The 18,284-nt window shown below is 36.7% G+C and overlaps 2 protein-coding genes and 2 non-coding genes across 6 annotated transcripts in view; 1 reads left to right on the forward strand and 3 right to left on the reverse strand.

Annotated features, from left to right (window-relative positions):
• The window catches only part of SH3D19 (SH3 domain containing 19), a 205,138-nt gene extending 195,958 nt beyond the window's left edge, over nt 1-9,180 (forward strand). The window contains exons 17-20 of one of the 3 annotated variants that reach the window (XM_074229142.1): nt 676-728; nt 1,825-2,011; nt 2,480-2,586; nt 5,838-9,180. In XM_074229142.1, the coding sequence (XP_074085243.1) occupies nt 676-728; nt 1,825-2,011; nt 2,480-2,586; nt 5,838-5,954 (464 nt within the window). In that variant the 3' untranslated portion in view covers nt 5,955-9,180. The remainder of the gene's footprint in view (nt 1-675; nt 729-1,824; nt 2,012-2,479; nt 2,587-5,837) is intronic. The other 2 variants (XM_074229141.1, XM_074229143.1) reach the window with 2 other exon arrangements.
• Nucleotides 9,181-10,218: 1,038 nt separating this feature from the next.
• RPS3A (ribosomal protein S3A) lies at nt 10,219-14,486 on the reverse strand. Its single transcript, XM_074229144.1, has 6 exons — nt 14,379-14,486; nt 13,571-13,674; nt 12,968-13,155; nt 11,257-11,465; nt 10,572-10,681; nt 10,219-10,387 (listed from the first exon to the last, which is right to left on the reverse strand). Exons 1-6 carry the CDS (start codon nt 14,438-14,440, stop codon nt 10,266-10,268), a joined length of 795 nt encoding a protein of 264 aa, XP_074085245.1. The 5' UTR covers nt 14,441-14,486; the 3' UTR covers nt 10,219-10,265.
• On the reverse strand, nt 10,465-10,530 carry LOC141519752 (small nucleolar RNA SNORD73). Its single transcript, XR_012477395.1, has one exon. It is a non-coding gene; the product is annotated as a small nucleolar RNA SNORD73 (small nucleolar RNA).
• LOC141519751 (small nucleolar RNA SNORD73) lies at nt 10,816-10,879 on the reverse strand. Its single transcript, XR_012477394.1, has one exon. It is a non-coding gene; the product is annotated as a small nucleolar RNA SNORD73 (small nucleolar RNA).
• Nucleotides 14,487-18,284: the final 3,798 nt, after the last annotated feature.

An 18,284-nucleotide genomic window follows, 5' to 3' on the forward strand; every position in this document is an offset into this window, starting at 1 on the left:
GGATCTATCCATACGAAAGTATTTATAGCAGTTCTTTTTATTAGGGCTAAGACCTGGAAATCAAAGAGATGCCATCTTTTGGTGAGTGGCTAAGCAAACTATGGTATCTGATTGTGATGGAATATGACAAGCAGAGAGATTTCAGAAAGTCTTAACATGAACTGATGCACAGTGAAGTAAACAGAACTAGAAGAATATTATACACAGTAGCAGCAATGTTATTTGATGAAGAACTGTGAATGATTTAGATATTCTCAGCAATATGATCCAAGACAATCCCAAAGAACTCAAGATGAAGCATACTATCCACCTCCAGAGCAAGAACTGATATTATTTGAATATAGACTGACACATGCTACTTTTCACTTTCTTTTTCTTTTGTCTTGTACAAAATGACTAATAAGAAAATGTTACACATGATTGTATGTGTATAACCTATATCTGATTGCCTCCAAGAAGGGGCGATGAGAGGGAGAGAAGGATAGAATTTGGAATTTAAAATTTTAACAAAATATTTCTAAAATTGTTTTTAACATCTAATTGTGGGGAAAATAATATATATGCACATATATTTATATATAATTCAAAAAATAAAAAAATTGTGCCAAAGAATAAATGTCAAACTAAATAATCATTTAAGCTTATATGAGATTTTAAAAAATTATCTTAATACAGGTAAAAGAACTCCACTGAATACACGGAGAAATGCTTCTGGTTTGAACTTACAGGTAGGCTACCTGGGTTAGGTAACTATACAAATATAAGGAAGAATATTCATTATCATGAAAGGTAAACAAAAGGTTAATTCTTAACCATTGTACTTGGGGGATTAACTAATATGGTAGAAGGAATTTTTTAAAAATGGACACTGCTTGCTAACTTGACTTTTAGATATGTTTGAATTTAACATTAAAAGCAGATGACATTGTTTTGTTGACATATTTTGGAAAGCTTGACCTGACAGAACTATTGTTTGTCAAAATCTCACTGGCAATCAGGCAGGGCCTTCTAATGCTTTCATTCCCATCTTCTGAAAAGATGCTGACTTGCTCCACTGGCGCTTTCACTCTCATGCTGGCACATGGAAGCTATAGATTCTTCTTAGTGGTTGCATGATGTTCTTTGGAAAGGAGAACTGGGTCCCATGAGTGAGAGACCACGGTTGTTCTCAGTGACAGATGATTTCCTTTTTCAGGCACCAAATCTCAAAGTTTGAGATCAGGGATCATAATCCAATCAGAACTAAAGCAAAAATGTCCCCTTCAACCTTGCCTCATAAATGGTCATTCAGCCTTCTGCTTGAAAACTTCCAGTGAGGGGGAACTTATGACCTTCCAAGGCAGCTCATTTCACTTTAGAATGGTTAGGGCATTTTTCCTTATACCACACCTGAATTTGCCACTATTGAGTTAAGAAAAAAAGGGAGTGCTTAAAATTAGAATACTTCTAGCATCTGTCTTACAGGATAATTATGCCAAAAGCACTTTCAAATCTTACAGCAATGTATAACTATTAGTTCTTATTAAAAGCAAATATAAACTAATGTATTATTTGAAAAAAAATCTTTAGGCTTTGAAATTTCATGACCCCCCCCCTTCACTTTCCTTCCACTTTTCCAGCCAAATGCTCTCAGTGAGGGTAGAGATTATTTCATTTTTGTCTCTGTAACACAAATACCTAGTATAGCAGCTGGGACAATTAGGCATTTTCATTAACACCTGTTTTTTGATAGCAATGGATGTGTTTGCTTTTTAAGTTTGTGGAAACCAACTTACAATTAGATTTTTACATTTCTCCTAACTTCCGCTTTATTTTCTTTGACAGAAGGATTGTAGTTCTGGAGAATGGTGTGAAGCTCTCCACAATTTTACAGCAGAAACTAATGAAGACTTGCCCTTTAAAAAGGGAGACCGTATTCTAATCATTGAGCATCTGGACTCTGATTGGTATAGGGGCAGATTGAACAATACTGAAGGAATCTTCCCAGCAGTCTTTGTTCAGCCCTGCCTTGGTATGACGCTTCCCTGAGACAGAGATTTTTAATCTCTTATAATTTTCATGTCTGCTTTTAACATCCATGAAGGGATGCTTTACTGAAAAGAGAGGCAGAGGACTTCAAAACTTCAAGCAAGTCCTTTTTCTAATGCTATGCTGAACTTTTAAAAACTTGTTTCTCTACCTATCATATTTAAAATAATAAAGAAAGCTTTGTGTACTTTGTGTTTAAGCCAATTTAAATTTTTTTTAATGGAGGCAATGTTTAAAATTCCTACCTTTCTAAACAGTTTATTCCTTTTGCTGATTTAAATTGTACATGTTTTCCACTATTAGGAGAAACCCTTTCCTTGATACTCTTTGCAAGTGGAAAAACTTTATGATTACTCAGAAACAATCAAGTTGGAATATTCACCAAGATGAGTTTTTTAATAGTACTACACATTTGCCCAATATCTCCTAAATCTGTGTATTTATTGGTCAGGTTCCATAGCTGAGGCAAAGTTGCTATCTGCTCCAGGACAGAAGAAAGAAAAGGCCAAGGCTTTATATGATTTCCATGGAGAAAACGAAGATGAGCTTTCCTTCAAGGTCAGCTTTCTGAAATTCTTTAAACAGTGATAAAATGTGAAATGTCTATCTTAACCTTGAGGAATAAATTGAGTAGAAGGAGTATTGATCCTAAGCCAAGAATGGGCCAAAGATCACAAACTTTGATTTCTTAATTTCTAGAAGTAATTACATTCATTGTTAAAACTTTAGAGGATGGTAATGATTTACAAAAGCACTTAAAACAATTGATTTGGTTTACCATCCATGTGATCAAAATGCTCACAATTTTGTCCTCATAATTTTTGTTTTGGAAAATACCAAAATATTTGCAGTTAGAACTAATAAAGTATAACCCTTCTACATCCATACTAGAGGGGCGTCCTCTGGATCTGGGTCATCTGGTTTCTATTGAATCTTGCATGCAATAAACTTTTAGCCAAGAAGACTAATCAATGAATACAAATATTTGACTTCATTTCCATCGAAATTATTGCCCAGCAACCTGTATTCTCTAATGTTTTGCCATTATCTGAAATGAAGTTGTTTAAAAGGTTAGAAAGTAAACAAAAAACATAACTATTCAGTAAGCATTTATTAAGCATCTATGGTTTGCCAGAACCTGAGTTATGTCTTAGGGATACAAAAACATAAAAAAAAAATCCCTGTTCTCAAAGCTCTTACATTCTCTATAAGACAACTTGACAACTTACAAGTATGTTTAAAATGAAATATGCAAAGTATACATAAAATATAATATAGTGGAGAGAAGTCACAACAGTTAAAAAGATCAGAAAAGTTTTCATGTAGGACAAAAAAACATTTGAACCAAACTTTAAAGAAAATTAGTCAAGTTGAATATATATTATTAGCTCCTACCAAACAAGTCTCCATGAAGTATATGAATACCCGGCTATCCCTCTCACTTATCTTCAGTCTCTCCTTGTCTACAGACTGCTTCTCTACGCATTTTCTTCTTCCTCTGTATTACTTAAATGGTGATCTCATCAGCTCCCATTGTTTCAATTATCATCTCCATGCCAATGATTGTAATCTCCCTATGCAGGCCTAACCTCTAACCTCTCCAACTCTATTAGGTATCTTGAACTAGAGGTCTTGTACATCTTAAATTTAACAAATCTAAGCTCATTATCTTACTCTTCCCTAAAAAATTCCCCCCTTCCCAAACTTCTCCTATCCATGTATCATCCTCAATTTCTCATTATCTCTTATCACCTATATTTAATTTGTTGTCAAGGTCTATTGATTTCACCATTACAACATCTCTCTCCTTCTCTCCTCTGATAGTGCTACCACTCTGATTCAGGTCCTAAAGTGTAGGTTCAACCATGTCATTTCCCACCTCAATAAACTCTTGCGGGTCCCTATCACCTATAGGATCAAATAGAAAATCATGTTTGATATTCAAATTCCTTCATAAACCAACTTCTCTAGTCTTCTCTTTCTCCCTCCTCTCCATAATGAACAAATATAATTACTTACCATATAGCATTTGAGTCTTTTTTTAGTTTTTTAATTTTTTTGCAATTACATGTAGTTTTCGATATTTTTGTAAAATTGTCTTCTCTTCCCTTCCCTATGACAGCAAGTGATCTGATATAGATTATACATGCACAATTATGTTAAATATATTTCCATACAATATGGCATTTGTAAGAAAAGATGACCAAACAGCCACCATTCACTTCTCAGGATACTAATGTCTTTTTCTCAAAAATTATGTTTCTTATACTTCATTCAGTCTCTTCAGAGTGACATTATAAAATGAGTGACATTTACACTGTAATCCATAGACCTGAAGGAACTTAATTCTTTTTTTTTTTGCAAGCAAAAGGGTTAAGTGACTTGCCCAAGGTCACACAGGCAATTATTAAGCATCTGAGGTCAAATTTGAACCCAGGTCCTCCCAACTCCAGGGCCAGCACTCTATCCACTGCACCACCTAGCTGCCCAGAACATAATTCTTTATATGTCGAATTATTTCATATTTACTTTGCCTAGTTGGATTTTTATATTCCAGACAATAAATGTTAATGGCAACATGATTAATATGGATCTAAATTTAGCATATACATGTATAGCCTTTAATAGATTGCTTTCTGTTGGGGGAGGAGGGAGGGAAGGGAAATATGTAAAACTCAAAGCCTTGCCAAAAAAAAGTTAATAGCAGTTGGTAGCCAATAGGTTTCCCCATTTTCTCAAAAATAAACCCTAAGAGGCGGTGGGTGGGGCAGTGGCTAGAGCACCAGCCCTGGAGTCAGGAGTACTTGAGTAGCCTCAGATACTTAATAATAACCTAGCTGTATGGCCTTGGGCAAGCCACTTAACCCCATTGCCTTGCAAAATAAAAAGAAAATCCTAAGTCCTAACATATAGTTTTTTCAAGAAACTCCACCAGAACCATAACTGAAGCCCATTCATTCTGATTCTTTGCAAGGATTTTTAAAATCAGATAGCCACATCAGTCTTGAAAGCACCTGAATGTTATATTGCCTTAAATTTGGAATCCAAGAAATGGTTAGAAACTGTAGAGTAGGAACCAAAAGTATATTATGTAAAGTCACTTTGTTGAGTGCAAAGCTCTCTTATCTGTAAAGTTAACTACATTTCTAAGGTCTACAAGTCCTCTGATACTAGCTCCTTTATCTTTTGAAGGCTAAAGGAGAATTAGAAGAGACAGAAAAATAATTAAGAGTCCCTCTCTATAATAAGTGGAGATTGCAAAGAGATTTTGTCTTCATATGAGGAAAAACCTCTTCACTCAGAGGTGAAACAGTTGGGAATTGATAGCTTCCTCATCACTGGAATTTTCCAAGCAGAAACCAAATGTCTTCCTTATAGATAGGATTCATGTTCAGATACAGGTTAAACTAGATGGTCTCTAAGGGCCTTGCAAATTCTGATTCTAAAAGGAAGAAATACTTTGTTTTATGAAAGTAGCTCCAGTTCCATGAGAGTGTAACTTCCACATTAAAAGCTAATAAAACAAGAGCCCTCTGAAGACAAGGGGTTTTGGAGGAATTTTTGTTTGTGGAAAGGAAGAAATGATGAATATGAGTGGGGAACAAAAAACAGAATGGGAAATCCATAAATGCAAGAACTTGAGAAAAGGGAACAAAGCAAATGGCATCATCAGGTACCATTTCACCATTTGTGCTTTGTCACCTGTTTTTTTCTAAGTAAGCCAAGATGATTGTTTTAGAGAAAGTTGATTCCTAGAACCTTTCCATAGTCCTCTGTAGTCACCATTTAAAAACCATCTCTTCCTACAGGCTGGTGATATAATAACAGAGCTGGAATCTGTAGATGAAGATTGGATGAGTGGAGAACGGGCAGGAAAATCTGGAATATTTCCCAAAAACTACATTCAGGTTCTACAAGCATCCTAAGAATGAACCTCATTTGTGCAATGGGAAGCATGTGACTCAGCACAAAATGTCCCTTGTATCACTTGAACTATATTACTTTGACTATCAAATGTTTTTGCACTATTTTTTATTTACTGTAAGCAAAGTGTGTAACATGGTACCCTAGAATTTCCTAAAGTGGAAAAGCTCTGGGTTTTATTTTAAACTTTCACTCAAGTTAGAAACATGTACATATTAAACCCACATACTGTAGTTGCTCTATAAGAACCCAAGTAGAAATAGCAGGGTCATCGCTGATTTCCAGCAGGGAAAATTGACAGTGAGGTCTTTCAAGCAGAACACAGTTTGTATAATTGAGGCATTAACAGTAGAAACGAATTAACCTTGCTTATTAATTTTTTCTTCTAAATAGACATTTATGCTTTCTATATCTTAACTATCATGATATGATTGATAACAAACTACATTTTTGATATTCAAATATAATTGCAACAGTCTGGGTACATATCCTTTATTTTAAGGGCAAGTCCCTGCTTTAAGAAAATCTTTCTAGCACAGAGTGTAGTAATGCCCCATAATGGCTGCATTAAAAAATCGGTAGTTCTAACAGGGAATGAATGGGAGGAAAGGAACATTTTTATCCTTGTTACTTTACTTGCCTTGTGAAACCTCCAAGACGCCCTTGAAATACACATCATTTCAGATTCTAACACATAACTGCTGTCATAGTTCTTTCACCACTCCTCACTTTATTAGGGTTATCACATTTAAATTCCTGCATCTGAGAACCCTCCTGTGACAATTGCTAGTATCCAGAGAAAAATTCATTTTCTTTGAATTACCTCAGTAATATATAAGTTGTTTCCATGAATTATGAATCATGTTTGTCTGCAGAACAACTGACAAAACAGCAGGTAAATCCCCAAAGTTCTTCACAGAAATCTGCACTGTAGTAAAACCACTGTTCAGCAGTCGTGATGGATTCCAATAACCTGGTTCAAGCAGGTTATAAGACTGAATCAATTATTATTCATGAACCTGAACCAAGAAGCTCATGGCAGAAAATAAATAAATCTGATATCCTGTGTCAAGTATCTTTGTTCTATCAACCACTCCCCCCCCTAAACATCAGTCCATCATGTGCCCAATACTGTATGTGCCATCCTCAACTTACTAATAGTTTAGTATAAATTCAGAAGTCATTTTTCTGTTGTTTTGTGATAGGGGCTCTCTCCAATGGGGTTCTGGTAAATAACATGTAAGGAATGGGAGGCTCTATTGAAGAATTACGCAGCTATAGGGGCTGGATCTCCTGCTGTTTTACCAACAAAACCACTTTGCCTGGAATTTAAGTATCTTTAAAGTAAAATCCTCTGTAATTTGTGAGACAAACCCAACTTTAAGGGTGAAATCCCTTTTAAAATTTGAGTTTAATAAGCTAGAAACCTATAATAGCAATCTTAGCTGAAAAAAACAAGTATCTTTGCTCAAATAACAATTTCTATGAATACTGTGAACTTATACATAACTTTTCAAGTTCACAGAATTCCCTGAAAAACTTCAATGAATCTGGCCATTTTATCAGATGCCAGATCCAGGAATAGAACTGCCATATACTGCCATTCTGTCCAAGGGAAAACAAAATGTGGCAAAGACAAAATTCACCTTGATTCAAGATGAATCATGTTCACAGGCACATGAACTGCAGCTATTAGCAAGATTTGGGATAAAATTTAGAAAAAGTTCTGATATCCTGATACAGCAATGTGGACAATCCATGCCTCCCTTCAGAATTTCTTTTAAGGGATGAGAGGCAGTTCAGTGAAAGTGTCTCCAGGAGAGGTTACTAAATATGTTAATTGGGGAAATGTTTTCAGAGTTGAATTATGTTAAGATAATCTGTAATGTTGAGCCCAAGTTAAAAAAGCTACATTGTAAAGGAGTTTGAAAGAAATTAAGATTATTGTTAAGTATGATTTACTTTGACTCTAAAAGTACTTTTTCCTCCATTAGAATTTTATATGGCATAGTGTGACAAAGTCATACCTTTGTCATGAGTTGAACAGCTTCTTCACTTAAGCTCTGTGAAGGAAAAGCTGAAAAATCAGTAGTCAGTACATTTGCCAAAACTTATGGCTAGAACTAGATATTAGAGAAAAGTGAAGGAAACAAAACAAAGCTCCCAAGAGGCAATAAAACCAGAGACAGAACAATGCTGTATGTCTTAATTGATTTATACTTAAAAGAACTTAAAAGTTTTTTCTCAAGTTCTTAAATATTTTGAATGTTTGAATAAAGTTTTGAATGTTCAACTTTGGTAAGCACTTTGTCTTTTTTCAAAACAGAAGCCACATCAATTACATTGCAATACCATTTTAAATAAACACTAGTGGTCCAACTAAGTAAAGCTTCTAATAGGAAATCAGAGATTCCTCTACTTTTCCACTTGTATTTCGAAAAAGAATTGGGAAAGTCACTAATTCAGTGCAATATTGCCATCTAGAGACCATTTGGTAAATTGCAATATCACAAAGGTCCTTTAAGCATCCTGAATTTCTCCTTGAAGTTATTGGATTAAGATTGACATTTTCTTTGCAATATTATCAGTCAGTTTCAGATATCAACTCGAATTCTCAATCTAAAGTGCTACCTAGAAATCCAAATAGGTACATGTTGTTATAATTTGGATAGATTCCTTAAAGGAATTTGAGTTGACCATCTGGAAAATCAGCCATTGTAAAGACAACTAAAGGTAGAGAGATGTCTCCAAACAAAAACAAAAGAATATTCTTAATATTTTACAAGTAGAGATCAATTCAGCAATCTGAAAATTATCTGCAAACTTTGCCCATCACTGTCTTCATTTCTTAAGGAATCCCGAGGAGAAAGCATTGCTTACAAATCACTTAGGTGGTGATTCTACTGGCATCCTAGCTCAGATTTTTTTCCTTCTAGTAGTAAATGATCAACAAACCAAATAAAAGCAGCACTTTCTTTAGTTGGCTCCATGAAGGAAATGAACTACATCTTCACTTTGATTATACTCCTACTTTCCAGTTATTTACATTGTCCACCTCTGACTCACTCCTAAATGCTGGGACCCAGTCCCTACTATAAGGATAATGAGACATAAATCTTAACAAGCCATTCTCCCTTTGCAAATTCTCTTGATATTGACTGGGGGAAGTCGTCAAGAATCCTGGATTTATTCTCTTGCACTAACATCAATCTGTTTCTATCAAAGTATAATTTCTCACTTGTCTTTGTTAGGATTACTGTTAATCCTATCAGGAAAAAAGGGATAGAATGATAACCATTATTCTTTAATAATGAAAGATTTAGAGGACCCTAAAGAGATTAAGTGGATTAACCAGATATTACCTATGATGTGTGCTGTTTTGGTAAAAGATGTAAATTGAGGATATTTAAATGAGAAACTGGGTGCTTTAATGGTAAAATGTCAATGGGGAGGGTAATATTGTCTTCCACTTCAAATACCAACAATATACCACTCCCAATTTACCATTTCTATCCAATTTTCTTTTACTATGCACATTTTCAGATTTCAAACATTCCCATATACATACAGACATGCTGTATTCTGAGAGGTTCAGGTAGTTTTTCTCTTCCAGAATTAATATTTGATGGTCATAGTTGATTATTATGAAGAATCCCAAATTCTATCATTCACCCAAAGTTTTAACTCAAGTTCATTAATTGCAATAGTTGCATTTAATGGAGATTTTAAAATTTTATTTCACCTACTATATAAGCTTTAAGTTTATATTCACTATAATAAACTATTCACTTGTCCCATTTTTGGCTTAAAACTCAATGTCAGGGCTGAGATAAAGAAATCTCCTTAGAATAATGTCATCTGCTGATCCTGGGCCCTCAGTTTCCCATCTGAAGAAAAAGGCAAACAAACCCAAAGGTTTTCCTAGCATTTCTATTTTCTGTTGCAAAATCAAAGAAACTGATCACAAAGGCTTTTGAAGACTAAGGCACAGGGGCTGAAATAACTGTCTTGAGGCAGTTTATTTTGTTTAATTAGAAATCTAGGATTAAATGAAGCAGGAAATGGTAGGAAATCTGGGAACTAAGCTGCTTAAACTAAGTTTTTGCTCAACTAAGATCACTCAAACCTAGAATCTGGCCCAAGGTAATAATCCCAAACAAACAAGTTTATTTACAGAGCAATTATACAATTTCATTCATGCCATTTGTTTATCACATTTATGAGAAAATTTCCCAAGTTATAAATCTTAAAAAATACCCGAAACCATCACAATGATAAATTTTTATTTTTCACCTCATTTAAAAGTTCTTATTTTAGACAGATTCTTGAACTGGTGGTTCATAGCCATCAGCCCTTTCCACTTTTGTTCCTGTTTCATCTCCTGAAGGTTTTCCAGAGCCACCACCTTCACCATGCAGCTCCATTAGCTTTCCCACTAAAAAAATAAAAGCACATCAACTATTAGAAACAAAGGACTGTACAGTAATCAAGAATATCAGATCTAGATTTGGGAATGTCAGTAAATGAGTATTAAGCATGAAACATCATTTGGGACCAAAACTGTGGTCATCATTCACCCCCTATACAGCAATTATGAAATTCATTTCAGTTCTACTCACATTCAAATTTGGGCTTCTTGAGCATCTTGACTTTTCGAACAAACACATCATGGAGAGGGTAAATGGACTGGCAAGCCTTTTCTATGTCTTTTCCAATGCTGTCTGGAATTCTAAAAAAGAAATTCTAACATTAAAGTTCATTCCAGGGGGTGACTTGGGCAAGCTACTTAACCCCATTGCCTTGCAAAAACTAAAAAGTTCATTCCACAAATGAAATATCTCTAAAATCTCCATGCTGCTTGAGAATATCAGAATAGTGTATTATCATTGGTTATCAATTGGGACCGAAACAGTTTTCATCATTTATTCCCATTAGAAGCAGCATTTACTTCAGGCTTAATTTTATAAGATTGCGTAAAGACAGAGGCAAAGAACAGCACAAGCCAATAAGGCTAGACTGATATTTTTTCATTAGAGGAAATAAGATACATGTTTATATCAACAACTAAATGATGAAAGGAAATGGCAATAAGATATTTAAACACTACCAACTGACAAGCTAGGCACTACACAGGGGAGTTCCTGCCCCACAGTGAGGTTAAAGTATCCATTTAAGAGAACCTGAACTGGTTAATGTCTACAGAACTGAAAAATAAAGCTTTTGACTAGTAATTTTCTTGCCTTCTTATAAGTAATTATCAAACTCTTGATTAATTTCTGTGAAAACAGATACCTGGATACTTACAGTTTGTTGACAACTTCTTTCAAGTCATTTGTCTGCACTTCTCGGGTCATGATTTCCATCATTTTCTTACGAATTTGACGGACCTGTTGGTGCTGGGCATAAGAGGTCTTACGGATCTGGTTGTTGCGCTTTTTAGTAAAACCAACACAAAAGAGGCGGAGCAAGTAGCCATCGGTAGTTTTGACATCAACATGGGCTTCAATCATGGTCTAGAAAATGAAAAGATATTCTCATTTCAGCTTGTAGGAAGTGATGAATGCTCTATCACTTATTGTTTATAAAATTCTAAAACCTCCAACATTAAGAAAAAGTTGGGATGAGTTTAAATTTAACTCAATTTTATATGAATTTTTAAAATGAGAAGACAATTTCATTCAAGTTGAGACATGAATAGTGCTCATGCCAAACTTCACTTTAAGAACAAAATCTGAGCTATTCAAAGCTCTCTACATATAAATTTTGGGTAGCCAACTTTGCTGAATAACTGGCAGGCAAAACTTGAGCAACTTTCCCTAACAGCAGAGTGAACTTCAAACAAATTTATTTTTGTACCTACACTAAATTTGAGTGATAAACTGATGAGTTCTCTGTATTTTTATTGGCTCTCCTGTCTTTTATTTATTCTGAACCACCTTCAAAATCAGGTAGCCGCACTGAATTAAGAACTCAGTAAAAGTAAGAGTCAAACAATCTGAATCTACACACAAGGGAGAGGAGAAATCCAAGAAAAATCACAAGACTGCACCATTAAGTCAAAGCTTGTATATAAATTCTATGGTTTCTCTTTTGGTTGCCCTTTAAAAAAATACATTTCCTGATATTTGTGGAGTTCCAACATATTAAGTGCAATTAGTTATATTACTTTCCATTTTATCACTACCTAAAAACTCCCTATCTTCTCTCAAATTCAAATATCCTTTAAAAACTGGAACATGTTATATACAGCAATAAAATGTGAACAGGATCTTTCTGTTCTAAATAAGCTATTTAAGATTCTCTTAGTTCAAGCTCTTCCATCACTAATAAGCCCAACCTAAAAGTCCCTTTAGAAAGTGAGAAAAATTCTGGAAAATACAAATAACAAGAATCAAGTTATTTTTATAACACAATAGAGAAAATGAATTACACTGAAAGTGAAGATGACATTTGGCCCAAAACACTGTCATTCATTCCCATAACATTTCAAAAATCTCCATATTCTACTGCTTCTTCCTGGCATGTATTAAATAAGATAGAGCAAATAGTCCAAACTACCTTACTATCTAAGCCACTTAGAGCAACACTAGAATATCATCTCATACTCCTAAGAATATGCAATTCCAAATCTCAGATACAACTTTGCTATGCTAACAAGTTTATTTTTATCATTTCCATTTGATTAAAGAATAAACAGGTTCAGAGATTTTTACCACTGGTGATAAGACTATGCAGAAAGATTCCAGTTTCTTCCCAATTATTACCTGTAATGCTAATAAAGACCAGTTTTTATTCTTTGTTATTAAACTATGGTTCAAGAGGATAACTGTTACAATTTTCTAAGTAAGTTTCTATCAATGCTCCCTCCACCACAGGCCAACACTCCCCCAAAAAACTGGTCTAGATATTTTACAGATAGGAAATAAAAGAACTTAATAACTGTCCTAAGAGACAATCTCTATAATCTTTCATTGCAAACAAAAGTGCTGCAAAGAATGAAAGACATAAAACTTACCTGCCACTTTTTGACCATAGAGCACATCTTGTCCCGGGTAAGATCCATCCCATGGAAATTTGTCAAACAATTTTTACCCTGAACATCTTCAGTAATTAACTTGAACTTGCGAAAAGCAACCTCATCATTCTGCAAATCAGCAAGGCTCACTTCAAAAACTCGACCCTTGAGACCGTCAGAGGCAATTTCTATAAAAAAATCATATTTCACATTACTATCAGAGACTACAATAGCAACATCAAGCCTACTTCACAAGAAAAAAGCTTAAGAGGGTAAAAGCAATTTAAGCATTAAGGTACAAACAATTCAAAAACACATAGAACAGTTAATGAAGCATCTGGGACACTAATACACCTTAGTTATTAGGAAGAAAGCATTCTATAATAGTGATTATTACATTTACATATCTTAATTTGCATTCACCTGCACTATTAAAGCCTTTTGCTACTCTTATCAGTTATCAACTGTTTCCCCCAAACTTTATTCCTGGCATCACCTCCTTGATTCCAATCACTTCTCTGCAAAGAGCAGCCAGTGGAGAAGATGGTTTTCCAATAGGAACTATTCCAAGCCACATACACAAACCAAAGAGAAGATATTTACTTGTTCCTTGAGTTCTTGTAACCAGTGTCTTGCCGATATTGCGAATGTTGAACATGGCTGGTGCTTTCACATCGTACCAATCCTTCTTTGAAAATGGATCCACCCTTAATGAGGAGAGAGGAGAGAGAGAGCAAACTAAGTCACTTGTGAAGACTGGAAAGAAAGCTGGCCTTGTCTGGAGCTCTTACAATCTGGGAACCTTTTCCCAGACACCTGTAAAGAAAGCCACTCAATTCCAGGTGTGCCTAAGTTTGCTCAATCTACTCTTAGCAGTTAAATAATGTAACTGGACTGGAATTCCAATCAGGCCTCAGTGGCCTCATCTGTAAAATGGGGGTGAGCCCACCCTAAGGCGCTTGGCAGCGATTAGGAGATTGCTGAGACATGAAGTCGCAAGCGCCAAGCTGCCATGTGCAGAGGCTGCAGCCTGGCCCCCCATCCCGCTCCCCTCCCCCCGGGGGGGGGCAGAGCGGGTTTAGTTAAGTTTTTAACTAGTTTAGTTAGTTTTTGAGCCCAAGCGGCTTTGCACAGCGGCTCCGCGGCACGCCGCTCGCTCGCTTGCCCGGGTCTTCGCTCCAGAAGCCCGCAGGCGCCTCCTCCCGCTTCCGCCGGGGCCAGGGCGGCCGCCGGCCGGGGAGCGCGGCCGGGCCGGGCCCGGAAGCGGAGCTCCAAGCTCGCGGCCCCCCGGCCCGGGCCGAGCCCAATCCACCCGTCATCCCCGCCATCCCGGCCGGCCCGCGGCCGGAGGCCCATCCATCCCCCTCGGGGAGCCCCCGCCGTGGGGGCCCCGGCGCCAGTCACCACTTACACTTTCTTCTTGGCTCCTTTTTTACCGCCTTTGGTCAGGCGCTTATTCTTGCCCACCGCCATGATCCCGCTCTGAAAGCCAAAAGGCCGAAAGAGCAGCTCGCGCGAGACTTTAGGAAGGCGGGGCGGGGCTGGCGTTTCCTCCGCCGTACGCGCCACGCGTTCCCCCTCCCCCCCAACCGTCGCGAGATCTGGGAGAGAGCAGCCGGTTCCCCAACCGCGGCTCCAGCGCCCCCCGGCGCTCGGAGGCCGCACGGGCCGCCGGAAGGAGCCGCGGAAGCGGAAGTGGGCCCAGAGGGCGTGATGACGCACGGAGTGGACTTAGAGACCTGCTGGGTCGCCTCTCGCCGCTTCCTCTTTTTGAAACGAGATTAAAAAGCTTTGGAGATCCTCCGGACCGCCGCCGGATTAGCATGCCCAAAGCAGAGCTCTTACTGCACCCCTCCGCACAGGACTCCCCACGGGGCGCCTTATTTCTTCTCCAGGATCTCTTCATCGGGGCTCCATGATCATCTCGGGCTTCATATTCCCCTTAAATAACTATTTCAGGGGCGGCAAGGTGACGGTGGATAGAGCACCGGCCTTGGAGACAGGAGGACCTGGGTTCAAATGCGGCCTCAGACACTTAATAATGACCTAGCTGTGTGGCCTTGGGCAAGCCACTTAACCCCATTTGCCTTGCAAAAACCTAAAAAAAACTATTTCAGTGAAATTGGATCTTCTTGAATTCTGTGTATTCTATTTTGTATATTTAAAAATATAAATAGGGGCGGCTAGGTGGCACAATGGATAGAGCACCGACCCTGGAGTCAGGAGGACCTGACACTTAAGTACCTCGTTGTGTGGCCTTGGGCAAGCCACTTAACCCCACTGCCTTGAAAATGTAAAAAAAAAAAAGTCTACATTTAGAAACGTCCTGCTATTCCCTTTAATTTAGGGGGGGAAAAACCTGCTATCTTATTGTCTGATCTTGTTATCTCTTATACTTTTTGTTTCTTCCTTAAGGATATGATTTCTCTCTCATCACACTCAATTTGGATCAATGCATACCAAGGAAACAATGTAAAGACTGGCAAATTGCTTTCAGTGGTGGGGAAGGGAAGTAAGATTGGAGGAAAACTGTAAAACTCAAAATCTTTAATAAAAGAAAAAAAAATAAAAAATATGTCCTACTCTTTCTCAGCCTTTCCCCAATCTGTCTATCCAGGTGGAATCAGCCATTTGGCCTACTAGAGACCATTGCGGGCTACCACATTTAGAGTAGTAATGCTCATATTTATAAAGAACTTTAATGATTGTAAGACATCTTTATATACATTCTCCGTGGATCACTGCAATGACTCTACAATGGCCTCTAGATTCCATCATCTACATTTTATAAATCAAGAAATGGACCAAACTTCTTTAAATTACTTAAATTAGGGTTGCTAGGTAGAGCAGTGGATAGTCAGGAGTTCAAATTCGACCTCAGACACTTAATAATTACCTAGCTGTGTGGCCTTGGGCAAGCCACTTAACCCCATTGCCTTGCAAAAAACCTTAAAATAAAAAAGAGAGTAAATAAATTGCTCTCAGCTAGAAGGTAGAAAAGCAAATTTGATTTGTTTTTAATCTTAAGACTGCAATTTGTAGTTTCTCTAGAGCTGGAAGGGACTTAAGCCATCTGGTCTATCCCTGTCATTTTATTAGAATATTTGATGACACTCTCCAATGGGAAGATTTGAATCCAGGGCCCCTGACCCAGCCATCATAGCCTTATGCCATATGTTTCCTTCACAACACAGCTCAGTTACATATCCTTCAAGTCTTTCTTGAGTCACCTCAGCTGCCCCCTCCCATACTTAGTGCCCTGGCTTCTCCAATTACTTTATATAATCATTCTGTACATACTCTATGTACTTCTCTGTGTTTGTTTAAAGCAAGAACCATTTCATTTTTATCATTATATTCCCAGCAGTGTTGTTAGATGCTCAGAAAATGCTTGATGTCTTCAATCTGGGAAGGGGAAGAAGAGAATTAGATTGGGTGGAAAAAAAAAACAGTAATACTAAAAGTAAAAGTCATCTTCTACTGGTCAAACACTAACCCTGAATAGAATATTAGTGTTTCCTTTCTCAGATAACACTTGCATTTTAACAAGAGCCCTCTGACAGCAGTGAAATGCCTCCAACTTCTAGAGTTTCAGACACCAGTGACTGCTAATGAGGAATCTATTTTTAGGCATGGAAGAGGATTCACCTTAGATGCCTATTTTGCTTACAAACTCCTGAAAAAAACAACTCTGTTTATACAGTTCTAATGATAAGCAACTTTCAAACATACCTGAAGGCTATACCAAATTTTCTTAAATTAAAAAAAGTGAATGATAGAAAATATTATGGGTTTCAACCCATCTTATTTTAATGGTAGTAGATATTGTGAGCTTTAAATACCTATTTAAGATTGAAGCAGTTATTTTTCTAGTAATACTGCTGAATTGAACTAAGTCCCATTTTATTGATAGTAAGAATGAACAATTTTTTAAATAAATGCTGTTTTTAGCAATTAGAATAATATCTAAGGAGAAATTGGCCTAATTAGTATCATATTTTAATCAACTAAGCTACCTAGTCCATATAATAATATAATTTGTTTATATTTTCATATGTATATTTCTTCCAGTTTAATCTTCAAGTATTTATAGGATGATCTGACTTAATTTTTATCTCATGCTATTATAAAGCAATACGCTTCATAATTTTCTACCAAATTCTCATATTTTTAAAATGGCAACTAAAGTGTTTGATAGCCAAGTGGTTTCTAGCCTCTTTGGTTCTTTTTGTGGATGATAGCCCCTGCTTTCTCTTTCTTGATCCATTTCCCACTTTTCAGCATCAGTAGTTTGACAGTTTGGATCTATTTTAATTGTATATCATATATTTTCATCTTTATCTTTCTAACGTGATTTGGTTATGTGGTTATACAAGTAAATCTGCTGCTATTAAATTAGAATATATGAGGGGCAGCTAGGTGGTGCAGTGGATAGAGCACTGACCCTGGAGTCAGGAAGACCTGAGTTCAAATGCAGCCTCAGACACTTAATTACCTGGCTGTGTGACCTTGGGCAAGTCACTTAACCCTGTTACCTTAAATAAATATTTTTTTTAAATTAGAATATATGAGGAAGCAGCAGAGTAGTGATTCAGTATGCCTAATTTCTGCCACTTTTCTACATGGAAGTGAAAACTGAGGCCAGAAGTCCTGACTAACATATTCATTCAATAGGTGTCTCAAGTTCTTGAGACAAAACTTGAACAGAGGTCTTCTGACCTCTGTTCTTTTCACTATCTAAACCTGTTTCCTCCAGTAATATGTCATCTTATTTTCTTGTTTAACCTCACTGAGCTTGTGAAAAGCAAATAAAATGTACAAGTAGCCCATTTAAAATGTGCTTGAACATAAGATATATTATTTTACGATACTTGCCTTTTTAATGATGGAACAACTGCATTATATTTTCCTTATAAATTTGTTACAGCATAAGATCCTCTTAATTTACCTTTAATTTGTCAGTAAGTAAAATCATAGAACACCAGAGTTGGAAAGAAAGAACCTTACAGATCATTCAAGTGTCTCATTTTATAGATAAGGAAATACAGTCCAACAAGATCTCATCAGTGGTAAGTGAAAGATCTAGGACAAGAACTCAGTTAATTAGCTAGGTGGTATCCAGGTCTCCTTAATTATAATAAACAAACATAAATTACCATTTTATGTAATAGGTAAGAAACTCATTTTGCCAATTTAAAATTAATCAGGTTTGACAGACCTTTCCCTTCTATGGTAGATCAAATCCAATCTAATTCAACAAGCATTTCTAAAGTGCTTACTGAAAGGCACTATGCTAGACAGTGGAGATACAAAAAGC

This window comes from Macrotis lagotis, chromosome 3, assembly GCF_037893015.1.
Source record: "Macrotis lagotis isolate mMagLag1 chromosome 3, bilby.v1.9.chrom.fasta, whole genome shotgun sequence".
Classification (NCBI taxonomy): Eukaryota; Metazoa; Chordata; class Mammalia; order Peramelemorphia; family Peramelidae; genus Macrotis; species Macrotis lagotis.